This window comes from Mauremys mutica, chromosome 14 (assembly GCF_020497125.1).
Source record: "Mauremys mutica isolate MM-2020 ecotype Southern chromosome 14, ASM2049712v1, whole genome shotgun sequence".
NCBI classification, from domain to species: Eukaryota; Metazoa; Chordata; order Testudines; family Geoemydidae; genus Mauremys; species Mauremys mutica.
The window spans coordinates 6,799,671-6,818,956 of NC_059085.1; the positions used below are offsets into that span (position 1 = coordinate 6,799,671).

The following is a 19,286-nucleotide window of genomic DNA, read 5'->3' on the forward strand; positions in this document are numbered from 1 at the left end:
CGGCTAACAATCCCCCCGCCCCATAACAATAGCCCCGCCCCACCTCGGCTAACAATCCCCCCGCCCCATAACAATAGCCCCGACCCCCTCGGCTAACAATCCCCCCCGCCCCATAACAATAGCCCCGACCCCCTCGGCTAACAATCCCCCCCGCCCCATAACAATAGCCCCGACCCCCCTCGGCTAACAATCCCCCCCGCCCCATAACAATAGCCCCGACCCCCCTCGGCTAACAATCCCCGCCCCGCCCCCAGCGATACCTACTGACAGACACACACCCACACCAGGCTCCGAGGCCGGGCAGGGGGCGGAATCTCGCCCGCGGCCTCTGGTTCGGTCGGAACGTGACCGGGGCTGGATGCCGGGGGCCGCTGTGGTGACGGACCGGAAGCGGAAGTGGAGTCGGCGGGTCGGACCGGACTTGGGAGCGGAGCGGGAAGCGGGCCCATGGCCTCTGCCAGCATCGACATCGAGGACGCGACCCAGCACCTGAGGGACATCCTCAAGCTGGACCGGCCGGCAGGTGAGGGCCCGTGAACGTCCCGCCCGGCTGCTCCCACCTCCCGCCGGTGTCCCCGCTGGGGCCGCGCCCTCCCTGCCCGCGTGTGTCCCGTGGGGCGCGCCCCCCCCGTACCCCCCCCGCCTGTGTCCCCGCTGGGGCCGCGTCCTCCCTGCCCGCGTGTGTCCCGTGGGGTGCGCCCCCCCGCCCGTGTCCCCGCTGGGGCCGCGCCCTCCCTGCCCGCGTGTGTCCCCGCTGGGGCCGCGCCCCCCCGTGCCCCCCCCGCCCGTGCCCCCGCTGGGGCCGCCCCCTCCCTGCCCGCGTGTGTCCCGTGGGGCGCGCCCCCTCCGTGCGCCCCCCCGCCCGTGCCCTCGCTGGGGCCGCCGCCCGTCCCCGCTGAGGGCGCGCCCTGCCCGTCTGCCCGCTCGCCCCCCTTCTCCCCTGCGGTGACCCCGCTATGAATCCCTCCTTTCTGCTCTTCTTCCTCCAGCCCCCTGAGCAGTGCCCGTGGCACTGGGCTCTGCTCCTCCAGCAGTGTCGCTGTTGTGTGCTGCGATGTGTGGGAGTCGCTCTGCGGCTCTCCCGGGCCAGCCCAGGGGTGGCAGGGGGGAGCCCGGCTGCTGCAGGGGCCAGGCGAGGTGGGGGAGCTCTCACCTCTTGGGGAAACGGCAGTGCTGGCAGAAGAGGAGCTGGGTGGAAATTTAGTTTCTCCCCAACGCAGTTTTCTTGTTGACTCCGCTCCCCTAATCTCACGTGCTCGTTCCTAGTGTGGGGGAAGACATTAGATCTTTTTATTCCCGTGTCAGTTTGGCCATGTCACCCCTCTTTCTGAGTTGCTCCACTGGCTTCCCCTTCTCCATTACATCAAATGTAAGCTGCTTGTCTTCACTCTCGAGGCCATTCACAGTCAATCCCCACCCTACCAGTCATCTCCCAGTCAGTATCAAGCTGTCGATGCTCACCTCGGACACCCGTAATGCCAGCCTCCATTGTGCATGAGTTACATTTTCAGACACCTTCATGCTTTTTCCCATGCAGCCCCTCATCCTTAAGTGGTGCTTCCTGTAAACATCCGTAGAGCTACCTTGTTATCCTCCTTAACGCTTCTTAGCCACGAGGGCTACAGAGAACTTGGCAGCGGCTAAACTGCTGATGTGCTGAAAACATTGTTTCTCATGCTGACCAATATTGTCTCATGTATTGTATCACCTGTTGTCTCTCATCTTATAGTGCATTTGTAAGCTCCTTGGGGAAGGGACTGTCTTATTCTTCTGTGTGTTGCACAGTTGGGTCCTGGCGGATGATAAAGGCTTCTAGATGTTACAGTAATAAGATCCTAAATGTAACTCTGTGACTGCCGGAGCAGCAAAGCGCAAACGATTTCTAGCAGCACAGTTAAACTGTGCCAAAATGTTCTCTTGCTATGTCGGAGCAGCCACCCTGTACTCTGGGAAATGGCTCTGATGTGCCTTGGGTAGTATCTGGTGTCATGGCATTGAGGATGGGAGCACCCTTGGATTCCTGACCTGCACTGCTCATTGCCCCCAGCATACATTGTGCCATCTTGATCCATGCAGAAGCCAGGGTTTCTGTGGGCCTTGGCTCCATACTAACAAGGTTGCCTTCAGTCTGCCTGCCTAAGGCAGTTGCCAACGTGGGTCTTGGCTGGGTAAAGTATGGGGGTGTGTTGATGCACTTGCTGTGTGTTATGAGAGGCCAGTGGAGCTGCCTTTGCAACAACTGATGTGCTCGCAGCAGAGCCCTGTTGGAGCTGAGCTCCTCGCAGGTCTCCATGTGGCCCTTTGGCAGCTGTGAAAAAGGCTTTGCATTGTGGAAGTGCAGGTGCTGCCACCCATGGTAGTGACTCTGCATCCTGCTGGGTTTCTTAACAGTTGGAAAGTTAAAATCTGTGAGTGAAACTGAGGAGCTGGTTCAGCTTAATCCCACCAGCTCCTCAGCCTCTCCAGCTACATTCTCTCCTCATTCTTCTGTTGGGTATGTAAGTGAAGAGGGATGATTTGGTAAATGGTTGGTAGCAGCTTCTGTTTTCGAATAGTCAGCTACCAGACAGGGCTTTCCTGTGGCTGGGACACCCAACTGCCTGAGAGAGGACCTATGGGATAGATTCTAACCTCCACATCTAATTCCAGTGCAGACAGTTGTATGAAGGTTGTAGTAGACACACAACCGTGGTCTGAATGAATAGACAATCCTGCTGGACTCGGTCTCTGCACGACACTTCCGTTTAGTGGTATAATGGTACTGCCCTCCTGATTTGTGCAGAGATGCTTCCTATTTCAGCTAGCCTGGTATGATCCAGAGTTTGCTTCTTAACCTCCACCCCTAGGCTGTAGAATCCTCTGCTGCTTCATTCTCCTACTGTCCTCTCTAGTGATACGGGTGCTGGAGCTCCATCTCTTTGCTGTAGTGAGCGGGCAAGTGGAGGTTCTCTGGATGTGGAAGGGTGAGCAAGAGACTATAGAGCTCAGATTTTGAGCTTCTTAACTGAGGCCTTGTGTACACTAAAGGGAAAAGTCAATTTAAGCTACGCAATTTGTTACGTGAATAGCGTAATTCAAATCAACATAGCTTAGCTCTACTTACCGTGGGGTCCACACTATCCGTCGTCAATGGGAGACACTCTCCCCTTGATGCCCCTTACTCTTCTCAATTAGGTGGAGGAAAGGAGTAAAGGGTGAGCGATTAGCAGTCGATTTTAGCGGGTCTTCACTAGACCCGCTAAATCGACCACCGATACATTGATCGCTGCAGCATCAAGTGTAGACAGGCCCTGAGAACTTCCTGGCTTATTTGTTTTTCCTTGTCACCCTTAAAGGTTTTGCTGTTGCAATTGTTTGAGAGTTTTTCTTACCAGTGTGATAATTTAGTTGGATTAGTAACCTAAAGAAACTCTGCAATAGAGCTACCTTTAGAATGAATAACCTCCCATGTTCTGGAATGGGAAGTGTTATTCCTTCCGATCCAAATGCAATCCTCTGCAGCTGTCTCCACAGGCTGTTTTTTGTGAGATATCAGCGACTTTCAGTAGGCCAACACTGCTCCATCAGCAACTCAGATGTCACTCATTTCTGTACCTTCCCAGCTCAGCCACAGATGGTTGGGTCACTCTGGTAGCTGCCGCCTTGCCTTTGGGAGTGCTGTCTCTTCTCACCATCTCCTAGCCTAACTTGGTAGTGCTGGGAGTCTCTTGCCCGATGCGTGCCCACTGCTGCTAACGGTGCCAATGTGTTAATTAGTAGAGCTTTTGCTAGAGAGCTGGGCAGCATTCCTCGAATCCTCATCCAAACCACTGCTGGCAGGAGATGGCACACCAGCCCCATCACCCTGTTCAAATGACTGACTTAGTGTGACACTCTATTTCATACAAACCAGTGTTCCCTTGTGTGGGGCAGCAGGAACAGTCCTGTGTGAGCAGGGCTGGCTCCAGACCCAACCGCGCGGTTGGGGCGGCATTTTGCCGGGAGGGCGGCAGGCGGCTCCGGCGGACCTTCCGCAGTCATGCCTGCGGGAGGTCCGCTGGTCCCGCGGCTCCGGTGGACCTCCCGCAGGCATGCCTGCGGATGCTCCACCGGAGCCGCGGGACCAGCGCACCCTCCGCAGGCACATCTGCAAGAGGTCCCCCCGGAGCCACGGGACCGGGGACCGGCAGCGCGCCCCCTGCAGCATGCCGCCGTGCTTGGGGCGGCCAAATTCCTAGAGCCACCCCTGTGTGTGAGGAGGTGAGTCTAACACCCAGCTTATGATCAGCTGCTTTCTTTTCTCTGCAGGATGGTGGTGAATGTGCCTGTCTCGTGCTTTCTCCTTGAAGCCATGGGGAAGGACAGAGGTAGTTCAGGATGACTCTTGTTCCTGTTGATGTGGTTGTTAGAGTGACCCTGTTCCCCCCACATATATCTGAGTGTACTGCCCCTGCAATGCAGTTGGGTCAGGCTAGGAATGAGGTGCAAGGGACTAAATGTGATCCTGAACTCCGATGTGCTGCAGTAGGTCATTGTGCCAGCCAGCCGTGCCCCCATTGCTATATGATGCTCTTTCTCTTTTCCCCCAAGATTTTTCTGGCACCAGCAGCAAAGGTGCATGTGAACCTCCACTATCTCTGGGCATAGAGAGAGCAGAGAATTTACCTCCTTTATAGCATCTCTTGCTACAGCAGATCACAGCTGTGCTGCACAGAGCATTTTTGTGCAGGGGCAACAAGGAAGGGCAGAGTGAAACCAGCTAGGATTGCATCAGTTTCATGGTGCTGCTGGACAAGCCACAATAGATGCAGTCCTGACCCTATGGTAGGGAGTGCAGTGCATTCTGTGGCCTGGAGTCTCTGTATAGAGGATGAATGTAGCTGCCATCTGCTCCATGTAATGCCGATTAGCATGGCCCCTGGGCTTCTCCTGAGGGGCGCAGACATCCACACACTGTGATAATGCAGCCCTGCATGCCTGTTTCTGGGATGTTGAATATGCAGGCTCTGATTTAGCTCCTCTTGTTACATGAAAGCATTCTTTTAAATAAACCTGGAGAATGAATTCTATTCACAATTACTTCTGCTGGCAGCAGCATTAGCTGCATTCCCTGATATATTAAAGCAATTAACCATCCTGTTTGGTAACTGGAAAGTTTGTCTCGCTTTCTGAGGACGTGCTGTTTGTGGATGGAGTTATATTTGCGTTCATTACCTTTGCCAATAACAAAGGAGCATTAACCTGTGGTTGCAGGAGCAGCCATTTCACAACAAGACCATTGCAGCAGTTGTTGCCAGGGCAACAATAAACCAGGTTTCAGTTTTCTGGTCCAGTGAAAATTTCACACAGCTGTAATAAAGAAAAGAAAGTTTGCTGAGGCAAGTGACTGTCAAGTGGCAAGGCGGTTTTGGTGCTCGTTCATTTCTGCTTGGGATTGTTAACCCTTAGCCCTACCTACTTGAGTAACTTTGACATGGAAATGTGTCTCTGACATTGCTGGCCTTCTGAAGGCCTCCAGCAGACCTGGTGACTGGCCGTTACAAAGTGGGGTGGAGTTCCTCTGATTGAAAGGCAACATGTTCCAGGCCAGGCGTACAAAGTTAAGGCCATAGACATGCCTTGATTCAAAACAGAGCTCCTGCTCATAACAGAGGGAGGGTTGCACAAAGGGTTGGGGTGCAGTACGATCCTTCTGCGCCTGGTAAACTCGGGAAATATCATAGGTACTTGGAGGCCAACTGCTATTTCTGCTGTTTGTGTTGGCAGTTGCACATGGGATTAGCTGATGTGGATGCAACAGCTGCAGAAGTTATCGGCACGTACTAGGTGCACGGTTGCGAACCCACATTATTTGATGATCTCTCTCTCAGTTTCATTAGGCTTCAGTCCGTAGCCAGTTGAGATGAATGTGGTGGCTCACATCTGTTGTCTCAGGCTGCCTGCAGACTCAGGAATTTACCACCACATCAGTTACTTGGGTCATTTTTGGAAGGCTTCCTCTGCAGCCATAACGACTAGAGACCTGTTTTTCAGTGTGATGCTGGCTGAATGGCTTGAGCTGGCTGCATTTGGCCCACAGGCAGGCATTTGACACCACTGCTGTGTTGGGCATTCGGTAACTTGAGTTTGATGGATTTCTTGGTTATGTCCATTGACTTCTCCTTTTTGTTTACTGAGAAGATTTATCCTGATGGGAGAAGAGCTAAAGGATCTCTACACAGGTGTGTGGCACATGTTCTCTTGGAACATGGCATTCTCTCCTGCTGAGTCAGCACACCCCAGCTGGTAGGGCAGTGGCACCTGAGGCAGGGTATTTCACACTGTGCGACTCCTGTATCAGCGGGGTAGCCATGTTAGTCTGGATCTGTAAAAAGCAGCAATGAGTCCTGTGGCACCTTAAAGACTAACAGATGTATTGGAGCATAAGCTTTTGTGGGTGACTACCCACTTCGTCAGACGCATGCGACTCCTGGATTAAATATTGCGCATGTTGTTTTCATTTAGGTTCAGTGAATGAAAACCAGAGGCCACCCAACTCGTTCAACGGGGACTTGAATGGGCTGCTGGTGCCAGACCCCGTTGCAGCTGGAGATGGAGCTCCCTTGGCTAAGCCAATGCTCCGAACTGTTCCTCTGGGAACCCTGCAGGAGAAGCAAGTCATGTAAGTGTTCCCCAGGGAGGGTGGAGGCTGAGCACAGGGCGTCGGTAAGGGGAAGCTCAGTCTGAACTTGGTTCTGAGGAGAGTGGACAAACCTGGTTCTTAGCTGTGAAAATGAGGTTGAGGTTGTGAGCAATTCAGCAGCCAGTCCTGTCTCTTTGGACGACCTGGGTCCATGTTTTTACCGGTCAGTGGGGAAAGGAGGAGTTCTGAGGCTGAGTAATTCTGCTGACAGGCCTGGAGCAGTAGGGCTTGCTGCATAGCAAGAATGAGGAGCATTGGTGCAGCTGTGTGGGGGAAGAAGGAGCCGGGTGTGCCGCATGTCAGGATTAAGGAGCATCAGCAGAGCGCTGTGATGAGTTCAGGACTTGTGTAGTGGGGGTGCCGGGGATCAGCCGTCTGCACTGGCAAAGGTATAGATGGAAACTTGCCCATATATGGAGACTTCAGCTCCCTTATGCCCTCTGTCACTTGCATTATTAACTCTGAATTTTTCAGGCTCTGTCTTCAGGTATCATGCAGCAGCAGAACAGGTCAAGTGACTACCTGACCCTCCACTAAATAGGAGAATAATTAGGTGTATTTGTGAACATACACAGATGTGTGTTAATTAGACAGAAGGGCGTGTCCGTGCAAAGTGGATCCAAGGCTATTTCTCCAAAACATGAGTGACACAAGAAGTGCTCCTAGGAGCAGCCCATTGGTCTGTCTACACGCTCTAGTTCCCTGCCTCCTGCATTGACTCCTCAGCATTAGGCTTTCTCGCCTGACGAGCTTATAGTTTGGCTTTTCTGAAGACCAGCTGTTGCCAAGTTCCTTGTTTCTGAGCTGTTGCTGGGGAATTGCCTAGCAGCATGTTTCACTGCCAGGGTTAGTTGCTTGGTTGGCATTGGGCCAGCTGCATCTCAGAGGTATTTGGAGTGTGGCTCAAAGTAGCTCAGAGTAAATCTATCATTTGGAACAGGAGAATGGATAACTTGGCTATGAGAGAACTCTCTGGGGGACTTGAGGAGGAGCAAGCCAGGCCTCTGTGCTTGATTCTGCCAAAGAGCGGTCTTTTACCTGAATGAATGGCCCTCTTTGGTACTGATCTTCAGCATGCACCCTGGAAGCTGCTCAGAAGTCTCTCTGAGTTATGGATTAAAATGGCTACCAGCAATACCTGTGCTGGGTTCCCCTCTCACGGTCCCAGAGAGGCCGGGTGTGTGAGCTGAGCTCTTTATTTCTCTTAAAAGCTGCCTTTCTGGAGATGACAGCTCCACCTGCGTGGTGATATCGGCAAAAGACGTGGAGATTGTGGCCAGCAGTGACTCTAGCATCACCAGTAAGGCCAGAGGAAGCAACAAGGTAAAGGGGAGAGTGTATCTAACCTATGTACCGCATCCCCGCAGTATCTGTGCACCCCCCATGGAGCGACAGACAGAAATACCTCTCTTTCTGCCTGGCTTGGAGGAGGGTAACAACTTGCTTGGTTATAGGGGTGATTGAAGAACTTACTAAGGGAAGCTGAGTCAGATGAGGTTTGCATGTAACCCTGACTGTGCTGGGGCCTGTGATCCTGTGTTTCTCTTGCAGGACTGAGTTCTATAGTCAAGGGCTAGCTCTGTGAAGTGCCCTTCCCTGCACTCACAAGCCTTTACCTATTGGCCAGTGGTTTCCTTGGTCCAGTGACATGTAGCTGCTGTGGGAGGTCACGGAGGGAGAGGTTTCCTCTTGGATAGCTAGGGCCACTCCCAAGGAGGCCTTTGAATGAACTCTGTGCTGAAGGCAGAGCACCAGCATGTATTTGTGGCCACCTGTGTTGCTCAGCAGAAGCTCAGCTACGCTTTGCATCGCTCAGAGCTTTTCCAGAGCCTGTGGCTTCATGCCTAGCTATGAGCTGCAGTGATGGAGCATGAGAGTCCCCTTGGCCACCTCTGGTGTGACAGGATGGGATGGAATCTGCCAGGCAATCTCACATGGAAGTGGGTGTGTTTGCTGCCGTGACTCTCCTAGTCCCTCTTAGTTCCTTACTTTGCACCTCCTGCAGGGGTGGCACTTACCAAGTTGGGCCAGGCCCCTGTGTGAGCCCTTCCTGGATCCCCAAGAAGGGAATCCTGAAGCCAGGGTGAAGCTGCCCTCACCCCAGGGACTGAATGGTGCCTTTATCCCAAACACCCTTTCTGCTGACTTTTAAGTGGGATCCCAGACTTGGCCTCAATCCCTTTGCTAGCATCGTTCCACAATAGAGAATCATAGTGACAGTTGCTCCAGTGCAAACAGCATTCCTCCCTGCAGGAGCAGGGACGCTTCAGCAGCTGCGCTAGCAGTCTCTTCCTATACGCAGGGCTGTAGTGCGCCTGCTTCGCTCTGAAATCCCACTGTGGAATGGCCGACTGCCGGCCAGAGCATTACCCTTCTCCTTTGTTTGGTGGCTTTATTGCAGATATTTCTGTTTCTTTCACTTTGCCTTAGCTGCTCGTTATTTCTTTCCTCCATCTAGGTAAAAATACAGCCAGTAGCCAGGTATGACTGGGAGCAGAAATACTACTATGGCAACCTGATAGCTGTATCAAACTCCTACCTGGCATATGCCATTAGAGGTGAGGACCAGTTCCTGCAGCTTTGTGTGTGTGATTTGTGTTGGGCTTCTCCTGCATATTTCAGTTGTTACCAGTATAACCAAACACTAGGTGTGGAGCTCACTGTTTCTGATTCCCATGCTGAGGGCGTTATTGTGGGTCAGGTGGATTTGGGAGTAGGGATGGGTCTGGAGCAACAGGAATGGGTGGATTGAAACACTAAAAGTTGGATACAGCCCCTGGGGCAGGAGGAGTCATTGGAGTTAGAAATGTGAGACCGGATAAAGCCCAGGTGGAGGCAGGGAGCAGTGAGGGTGAAGCTGGGAGATTGTACTGGGATTAGCTGTGTCCCTAAGAGCGGACACTTTCCCAGGGAAAGGGGAGGAGGTGGGATGCGCCCTGCGGGAGGGGTGCATTGAAACCACAAGATTCAGTAAGGCTTGGGAATAGCGCAGGGAGTTGCACAGTTCCAGGCTAGCATGAAGGGAAACTAGGACATGTGTATATGAGTTAGTTGCTGCAGCTGCTGCTCCTGTCACTCTGTTCCCCCTGGGTTAAGATCTGGGTCCTGTTTGTTCTGGAGGTGGGGCTGTGTAAAACTGAACAGAGTCAATAAGCCATGCCAGAGCTGGGAGTCCACAGAAACCTGATTCTATCCCACTGGAAGTTGGTCACTCCTCCAGGGTAGCCCTTCTGCTGTAAACAAACCTTTCTCCCTGGATAAGAACAGATACTCCCTGAGGACAGAGAGCAGCACAGACACATAGGATGAATTGATTTGCTTAAATTTAAGAGCAGTCGTGTCATTTAAGATAAACTTTAGAAGAAACAAGCTCACAAAAAAGCAGGCACGGTGCGGGGTGTGGTACTGGTGCAGTTTATAAGGAAAGATCAGCTTCTGCAGGACATGTGGAACAGGCTTCTGATCATCTGCAAGCGTGACATCTCGTTGGGTCTGCTCTGTGGCCTCTTTCTCTGCCCCCACCCATCACTTGTTGGGGTGGGCGTGCGGACGGGGCTCGTCAGTGCCTCCATACTGTCTGAGGGCCAGCAGGTATGCTGAAAACTGGAAGGTAGCTGCTGAGGCCAGAGGAAATCCTGTGAAGAAAGAGCTGACAAGCGTTGACTCCTCTTCTTTGTGTTCTCCTTTATAGGGGCCAGTAATGGCTCTGCTATGGTGCGGGTGCTGAGCATCAGCACTGCCGAGCGGACCTTGCTGAAAGGATTCACGGGCGGCGTGGCAGACCTGGCTTTCGCCCATCTCAACTCCAACCAGCTGGCCTGCCTGGATGAGGCTGGCAACCTCTTTGTGTGGTGCCTGGCCATGGACAATGGGAAAATCCAGTATCTTATCGGAATAAACTCTATGGCAGTATTTGTGTAGCAGCAACACACTGATGGAACAGCAAAGCCAGGCTCAATTTCAGGGCCTTTACAAAGGGACTTTTTATCTGGTTTCCCTGTGTGTTTATCTCCTGTTTCCCTTAGAGCTTGGCAGGCAAGGAGCCTGGGTAGTCTTGCTCCTCCCATTAAGGATCACATGACAGTGGCCAGCCAGTGAATGAGAGATGATAGGTAGAGCGGAGATAGGCCCCAAAGGGCCTCAAAAGTGAAGATGAGCAGCTTATGTTTGAGCCGATGAAGAGGGGGCCAGTGGCGAGATGCAAAGAGAGGGGTGATATGTTTGTGGCAGCATTCTGAATGGGTCTGAGCAGGGCAGGGTTGCATTTGTCAAGGCCAGAGGAAAGGATGCTGCAGTAATCAAGATACAAGATGATGAGAGACTAGACAAGAGTTTGAGCTGTGTGTTCAGACAGGAGTAACTGGCAAGTAGGGGTTTCACCCAGGAGCCCCATGGACTCCTGGCTCGCCCAGGCCTACTGCTCTATGTTGCCATCTGGATCACGTTACAAGTACTGGCCTACATCTGTCTGGCTTTATCTATATTTTTCTGCTTCCATGGCGCTGGGAAAGAGGGCTGGGATGCAGTTACCCCAAAGCCCATCTTTACTGCTTTTTTTGGTCTGTTTGAAGTGAGTCACTGGATTTTAGTGTTGTGAACCTCTTCCTTTCCTGACAGTTACTTTTCCAGTGTTCCTGGGAAGCACGTTACTTTATACATCAGGATCACAATTTTCCAGCCTTATCGCTGATGTATATAACTACTTCAAAATGAGGAGTGAGCGTGATCCGTGGGATATTATGATTATTTAAAGTTCTGTGTGTAGGTATATTAATTGGATCACTCTGTGTGATTGGGATGGCCTTCATGTGTCTCTTTCCATTGTTTTTTCAAGTAATACCGCAGTGCTGGCTGAAATAATAAAACCAGAGTCAACTCAGCTTCCAGCCCTACAAAACACAAAAAGCTTAGAATTTTTCTGATAACATGCAAATGTGACCCTAATCAGTTTCTCTGCTGTGTCTGTTCATTCTTGTATGCAGACAATAAGTGAAATTTACAAGGATCTAAGTGTCACTTGTAAATGTCACTTTCTTACCAGTGGAGGTAAGGGGACCTGCCTCCCTCACAAAGGTCCTTGTAACTGGTTTCTGTGGATAGTAATTCAGAACTAAAAAGCACTAATTGTTTTAGACATCACAAAGATCCATCCTGAGAGGATTATATCTGAATTCTAGTAACAGCCAGAACTGTGTGTGTTCCTTAACGTGGTGATTAGAGAGGAGATCTTGGTGAACATAAAACGACCTGAGGGCACCCCGCTGAACAGCTTCCGGAGAATCATATGGTGCCCCTTCATCCCAGATGAGAATGAGGAGAGCGGTGAAGAGGGCAGCCAAACATTGGCATTGCTGCACGAGGACAGGGTAAGGAGGCCTGTGGATCTTTCTTGAAACGTTATCCCCTATTGTAATCCCAAGAGAGATTGTGATCCTCCTCTGGGTACCTGGATTGAAATGTGGGTATGGTCACATGATGGGAATGTAATGGTTATGGACTACGCTGAGTAGCAGAACCCTCAGGCCTCTCCATGTGTTCAGGAGAGGCCTGAGGCTGGATTAGCAATGAGGGTGCTGCAGGTGTGCGGTAAGGTATATTGGTAATGCTGTATGCCTCTTCCCGATTTCTAGCCAGTGTTGTTAAACATTCACTGTTGTGAACACAAAACAGAACTCAGACTGTGGTGCCTTTGTAAAATAAAAGGGACCTTCTGCCGGATTCTGCCTTTCCTGTCACTTTGATTGCAGTAAGCAGATGCTCTTGCTAACACAGCCTTCATAGTGCATATGGTACTGTTCATAATAATAAAATTTTTGGAAACCACAATTATATTCAGCACCTAAAGTGTTCTCTGAGGTGTGCAGGCATGGAAGCCCATGGCCCCTTCCCCCAGGAGCAGAGTCAGAGGGGGCAGAAGTCACGTTAGTCAGACATGCCTGACTCGTGTGAGGTCCTTGTGTTCCAGGTTTGTTGTTGAACCTAAGGCCTGGTCCACACTGGGGGGCAGTGTCGAGGTAAGATATGCAACTTCAGATACGGGAATACCCATAGCTGAAGTCGAAGTACCTTATCCCGACTTACCTCCCGTCCTCACCGCTCGGGATCGACGTCCGCGGCTCCCCCCGTCGACTCCGCTACCGCCACTCGCTCCGGTGGAGTTCCGGAGTCGACGGGAGTGCGTTCGGGGATCGATATATCGCGTCTAGATGAGACACGATATATCGATCCCCGCAAAATCGATCGCTACCCGCCGATTTGGCGGGCAGTCTGGACGTACCCTAAGTGAGTATGACATGGTAGACAAACCAGACTGCTCCTGTTTAGGATCATGCTGGTTTCTAAATTAACTAACAGAGAGTCCTGTGGCACCTGACTGGTTCTATCTAAAAAAACCTGTTGCTTTTTACCTATCCAGACTAACACAGCTACCCCTCTGATTCTAAATTAACTGTGGCCTCTGAGGGTATTGCGGTGGACAGTTCTGTGAAAACTTTTGCTCGGCATGCAGTCACAGTCAAAAAGCAAATGGGTTTAAGCTGTGTCAAGAAAAGGCTAAAGAATAGTACAGAAAATATTATGCCACTCTGCAGATCAGGGGTAAAGCCTCTCCTTAAATAGGAAATATTCAATTCTCAACACTTCTTTTCAAAAAGGAAATATCAGAAACAGAGAGGGGAACTCAGATTAGATGCATGAAATATTTCCACATGAGGGGGACCGAATACCAAACCATTTAGTTCAGAAAGCTGAATAAGTGAGCCAAAGACCACATTCAAAGAGCCTTAAAACTGCAAAGCAAAGCATTCAAAAGTCAGGAAATGCCCAGGCTAACTTTCCCCTGTGACTATGGGTTAGCATGGCACAGTAAATTACATGATTTGCATTTCTCTGCCTGCTAAGTCCCCAGATCAGACAGTGAAGGAGGCTGGAGCCCCTTGTGCACAGCAGAAAATGAACAGCGTGTGGTGAATGAGGAAGGATGATCTTGGGGATGAGTCTCAGAAGATGTGGCTTCAGTTCACACCTCAGATGTGGGCCAGATGCTTAATCTCTCTGGACAAGAGTTTCAAAAGTATCCAGTTGTTTGGGGTGCCTACATTTTTAAGTGCTTTAAGACACCCTGAAAGGACTTGATTTTCAGAAAGTCCTGCATACCAGGCATTTGAAAATCAGATCCTTTTAAAGTGTGTCAAGTTAGACACCCAAAACTTGAGGCTCCCACAATCGCAGCAGGTCACTTCTGAAAATCTTGGCCTCTGGGCCTCAGTTTCCCACCTGTAAATAGGGATAACACTTTCCTGCCTCACAGAAGCATTGAGAATAAATTCACTATGTGCTTGTTGAGAGGCCCTCAAGCACTGCAGTGACGAAGTTCATCGGACTCTCATTCAGGGAGGTGCTTGAATGGTATGAAGTGTGAAAATAAACATGGACTCCTTGTGCAGAGCACTGCCTTTTCTGTGCCCTGAACCAGGTGGGGGCCTGGTTGGAACATTACAGGATCTGTCTTGTAGTGCATGTGCAGTAGGGGGCAGGAGTGAGTTTGCATGAGCAACCTCAATTTGGACATTTCTTACCTATTTATTGTTCACTTTGCAGCCTTTGTGTTTTTGTAATGGAGGTTTTTAAATGGAACTTGATTGAGGGGTTTTTTAAAAGGAAAAGCAAATGCTCAGGCACATCTCCTGGACAGCACTAGAATGCTGTGTGCTGCACAGTCTCTGCCAATGACATGGAAGGAGACAGGACTCCTTGGAGACTTTCCTTCTTCCATATGAATGCTCATCTGCTACAGGGAAAATAAAAACGGCCATATTAGGTGAGACTAGAGATCCATCTAGCCCTGTCTTCCAACAGTGGCTGATGCCCGATGCTTCAGAGGGAATGAACAGAACAGGGCAATTATTGAGTGATCCATCCCCTGTTGTCCACTCCCAGCTTCTGGCAGCCAGAGGCTTAGGGACATCTGGAGCATGGGGTTGTGTCCCTGGCCATCTTGGCTAATAGCCATTGATGGACCTATCCTACATGAACTTAATCTGTTGTTGGGTTTTTTTTTTAACCCAGTTATACTTTTGGCCTTCACAACATCCCCTGGCAATGAGTTCCACAGGTTGACTGTGTTGCGTGGAGAAGTCCTTCCTTTTGTTTGTGTTAAACCTGCTGCCAGTTAATTTCATTGCGTGACCCCTAGTTCTTGTGTTATGTGAAGGAGTAAATGACACTTCCCTAGTCACTTTCTCCACACCCAGGCCTATAGGATCATGACTGATCATATCCCCTCTTAGTCGTCTCTTTTCCAAGATGAACAATCACAGTTTTTTAAATCTCTCCTCATATGGAAGCTGTTCCCTACCCCTAATCATTTTTATTGTTCATCTCTGTTCCTTTTCCAATTCTAATCTGTCTTTTCTGAGATGGGGCAACCAGAACTGCACGCAGCATGCATTCAGAGTGGGGTGGGATGTACCATGGATTTATATAGTGGCATTATAATATTTTCTGTCTTCTCTATCCCTTTCCTAATGGTTCCTAACATTCCGTTAGCTTTTTTGGCTGCCGCTACACATTGAGTGGATGTTTTCAGAGAACTATTCACAATGATGCCAAGATCTTTCTTGAGTTGTAACAGAGGATTTAGATCCCATCATTTTGTACGTATAGTTGGGATTATGTTTGCATTTATCAACACAGAATTTCATCTGCCATTTTGTTGCCCAGTTTTGTGAGCTCCCTTTGTAACTCTTCGCAATCAGCTTTGGACTTAACTGTCTTGAGTAATTTTGTATCATCTATGAACTTTGCCACCTCACTGTTTACCCTTTTTTCCAGATCAGTTAAGAATCTGTTGAACAGGACTGGTCCCAATACAGATCCCTGGGGGACCCCACTATTTACCTCTCTCCATTGCGAAAACTGACCATTTATTTCTCCCCTTTTTTCTGCCTTTTAACCAGTTACTGATCCATGAGGGGACCTTGCCTCTTATCCCATGGCTGCCTACTTTGCTTAAGAGCCTTTAGGTGAGGGCCCTTGTCAAAGGCTTTCTGAAAGTCCAAGTACACTATATCTAGTGGATCACAATTTGAGAGTCAGTTTTGTATGATTCCCTCCAATCCATCACAGGGTCATCCAGCCACTTCTCCCTCCCGCTGGGGATGGAACTACAGCAACTGAGGCAACTACAGCAATTGCTTACATGGGAAACAAATATCAGGAAATACATAGTGTATTTTAGTGTTTAGTGAATGGAAACAGAGAGCTCGGACCATGTGACCAGAAAGCTCTCCATGGCCCACAGTTTGGGAACAGTTTAAGCATGTATTGCCATCAAAACTGGTGAACAGAGCACACGGGAGTTGTTGTTCAGTAGACGATTGTTACCGAGGTTTGGATGAAATACACGTTTTCCGTGCAAAGTGCCACTGTCCCAGATCTGTCCTGGGCATTTCTCATGCTCCCATCACTATGGTACCTAGATGCCAATGGGAAATGTCTAAATGGAGATGCTTGCTTAGTAACTCCAGTGGGACTGTAAGAATAATGTTCATCAGTGTTGCATCATCTTTTCTAGAATGCTACTGAATGCCACGTGTAACATGGTTATGTGCTGCTTCACGTGAGCCTGCTGTCAGCTGCAGCTTCGTAGCCTCACTTTCAAGAGAGGCAAATGGAATGCTGTGTCAAAAATAAGATTCTGGGTCTGAGGGATACTCACCAAAGCAGACATTAAAGGCTTGTCTGTACGAACACTTAGCTCCTAGCAAGCTGAGGGGTGAATCTACCCTGCACTAGTCTGGTGCAGACTAACTGTCCGTGTGTACCCTGCTGATGTATATTAACAGTTTGCCATTGTGCTTTGGTCTAGGTCTCTTTGAAACAGGACTAGATCGAAGCGCATTCACCAACTGTTTGTGTACGTCAGCAGGGTCCACATGGCCTGTTAGTCTGTCAGACTAGTGCATGTTACAGTCGCACCCCCGCTTACTGCAAACTAAATGTTCATGTAGAGAAGCCCCAGAGTGGATTCCTTGGATAGGAGTCTCATCTCCAGTCTGCTGCTAGGTAGGGACCATGCTCAGCATTGATCTAATAGAGGGAGTAACCCGCACATCAGTGAAATGCGCAGATGGCACAGAATGGGAAGAAGCTGTGAACAAGAAGTATGGCAGAGAACTAATCTAGGGCTAGCAAGACTAGAAACATAGGCAGAAATTAATGTGAGACACAAGCGGGTGGGGGAATGCAGCTAATACATCAAGGGAAAAATAAACAAACCTCCTCTCGGGAGGAATCCCTCTGGAAAGCAGCAACACCAAAGGGCCCTCAGGATGGCAGAGGGCAGCAAGCAAAACACGGATCTACAATGTGGTAGGGCAACGAAAAAGTGAATGTGGCTTTGGCCTGTATGCGCAGAGGCATCGTGACACTGTCCCTTTAAAACAGTTAAATCCATAGAGCTTGGCAGCGAAGGCAATATAATAGTTGAGGGGTGGGAATGCCAAGGAAGGAGAATGAGTGACCCGTGGAGTATAATAAAAACAGTGGGATTAAGTTAAGGGGAAAATAAAGGCTTTGTATCTGGAGAAACATTTCACTAGCAGGAAGTGATCAGGCTACAAAGGAAAGGGGTGGGAATCCACCACTTGGGACACTACTAGTGCTAACTATAAAATGTAGAGTAGGGAATAATCTTGGTGGGCTGGATGGGATGGACGAGGCCAGTCTTTCTCTGATCCCTGTGCTTTGGTCTCTGCTTTTCCCACTTAGCATGGTGGTTAACTAAAAGAACCCTTCTTAAGCACTCAAGTCGGTTATGCACCTAGTTTAGCTGTTCTCCAGGTTCTTCAGTCACTGCAGTAATGAGAAATCAGAAAAGGAACTGAATGCCTGGCTACTGGGGCTTCACTGCATCCAGATCTGCCCCCATGCACGGTGCTGAGGAGGAGCAATCTGCCCATGGACACAGGGCACTCAGAAAACTGGGCTGCCTGAGTCTGATGTTGTCTTACCCACCACGGATGTCAGGACCGAGGGCACCATCTAACCTATATAAGGGATACCTGTGCTGAGGATTGTCCTCTTACCCTGCACTCTCTTCAGAGCCCCTGCACTAGGCTGATAGGTTCTTCTGACTGACGCTCCCCAGGCATTAAGCACAGCACAGCGCAGGGATATCGGACCAAACTTGGATTCCCCTACATAACGAGGCTTTTGTTGCCCCTAGGCCTCTGAGGCAGCTGCATGAGGCTGGATGCATCATTGCTGTGCCCAAAAGCTGTTTTGTGTTTGTGTAGCTCTGATGGAATATATTGCATGTGGCCCAGTGCTGCACTGGCCAGAGGTGGCAGCTGGACGAGAGGGTTCATGGCAGCTGTGACTGTTAGAAGGAGCCGGGGAGATCTCAGGCACTGGCCTGCAGGCATGCACATGTACTCATTTCTCCTTGTTCTCCTCCAGGCAGAGGTTTGGGATCTGGATATTATCCGAGCCAACAACAGTTCCTGGCCGGTGGAGGTGACTAACATCAAAGAGGGCTTCATTGTGGTGAAAGGCCACAGCACGGTAAGAGCACTGCTGCCTGTTATCTAGAGCCGTCTGGTGGATGATCTTCTCAGAAAAGCAGTGTGGGGACAGGCGAGTCACTGACACACCAAAGCCGATCACTAGGGCACTCGGCACATCATTTTCGGTCTCTGTGGCGTATCTTGAAACCTTAGCTCCCTCGACTTTCTGTTCTAAAGAGTTGGACTGTTACCCACCTTAAGTAAAGATGGTGCCGCCTGTTAGGATATAGATATTCAGGCCTGTCTGCAAAGGCCAGCTGCGTGGACTGTTGGTGAGGGGGACTTACAGGCTGCCACTCACCTATTCGATGCGATGCATTCGAGTCACCGGTACCAAGATGTTAGGGGGCTTATTTTTTCACCCTCCTACTTCCCTGCTCCTTCTCGCATGAACAGAGAGCAACAATACCCAAAGTCCCAAGGCGCAAACAATTTGATGTTTATTGGGGTGAACTTTCAGCAAGCACAATTCCAGTTTCCTTCCTCAGTGTCCCCCTTCCCAGCTTTGATACCACAGAGCCTTGCCTGTGTCCCTGTTCCTCGTCCCATCCCCTGTTCCCATTTCCCCCTTTAGCAAAACATGATCCGAGTTCCCCCATCCCCAGTCCCTGTTCCCATTCCACCCCCCCTTCCTGATTGACTGCAGACTATATAATAAAACCTGAGTTTTGCTTAGCTAGACCTTAACCAATCATTTTACTGAAATTTAACTAACCAATCCTAACATATTGTAACATGCTTATTTAACCAATTATATCCCACCACCTTCATTGGTTTACACCCAACAAAATTAATTATACAGCAGACACAAACAATCACAGAACCAGACAGAGACCATGCAAATAAACATACAAAACAATACACAAGTGAGGATTTCACAACTACATCTATACAGACATAAGGGTTTTCCAGCTGGGTCTATTGATAAGTGAGTTCTTGCCAGACAGGATGCTATCAAACTAAGTTTCCTTTTACATCGTCTAGGCTCTTCCCTTTCTCTGGAGATGATAGAAATATCAGGACAGGATTGTATTCCTAACAACCCAATAGCACCTTAT

The 19,286-nt window shown here is 49.9% G+C and overlaps 1 protein-coding gene across 2 annotated transcripts in view; it reads left to right on the forward strand.

Moving 5' to 3' along the window:
* Positions 1–268: 268 nt before the first annotated feature.
* EDC4 (enhancer of mRNA decapping 4) overlaps positions 269–19,286 on the forward strand; it is a 60,676-nt gene continuing 41,658 nt past the window's right edge. For both annotated transcript variants that reach the window (XM_044987270.1, XM_044987269.1), the window contains exons 1-7: positions 269–523; positions 6,484–6,640; positions 7,873–7,984; positions 9,120–9,219; positions 10,353–10,542; positions 11,880–12,027; positions 18,122–18,226. In XM_044987270.1, coding sequence (XP_044843205.1) covers positions 448–523; positions 6,484–6,640; positions 7,873–7,984; positions 9,120–9,219; positions 10,353–10,542; positions 11,880–12,027; positions 18,122–18,226 — 888 coding nt within the window. In that variant the 5' untranslated portion in view covers positions 269–447. The remainder of the gene's footprint in view (positions 524–6,483; positions 6,641–7,872; positions 7,985–9,119; positions 9,220–10,352; positions 10,543–11,879; positions 12,028–18,121; positions 18,227–19,286) is intronic.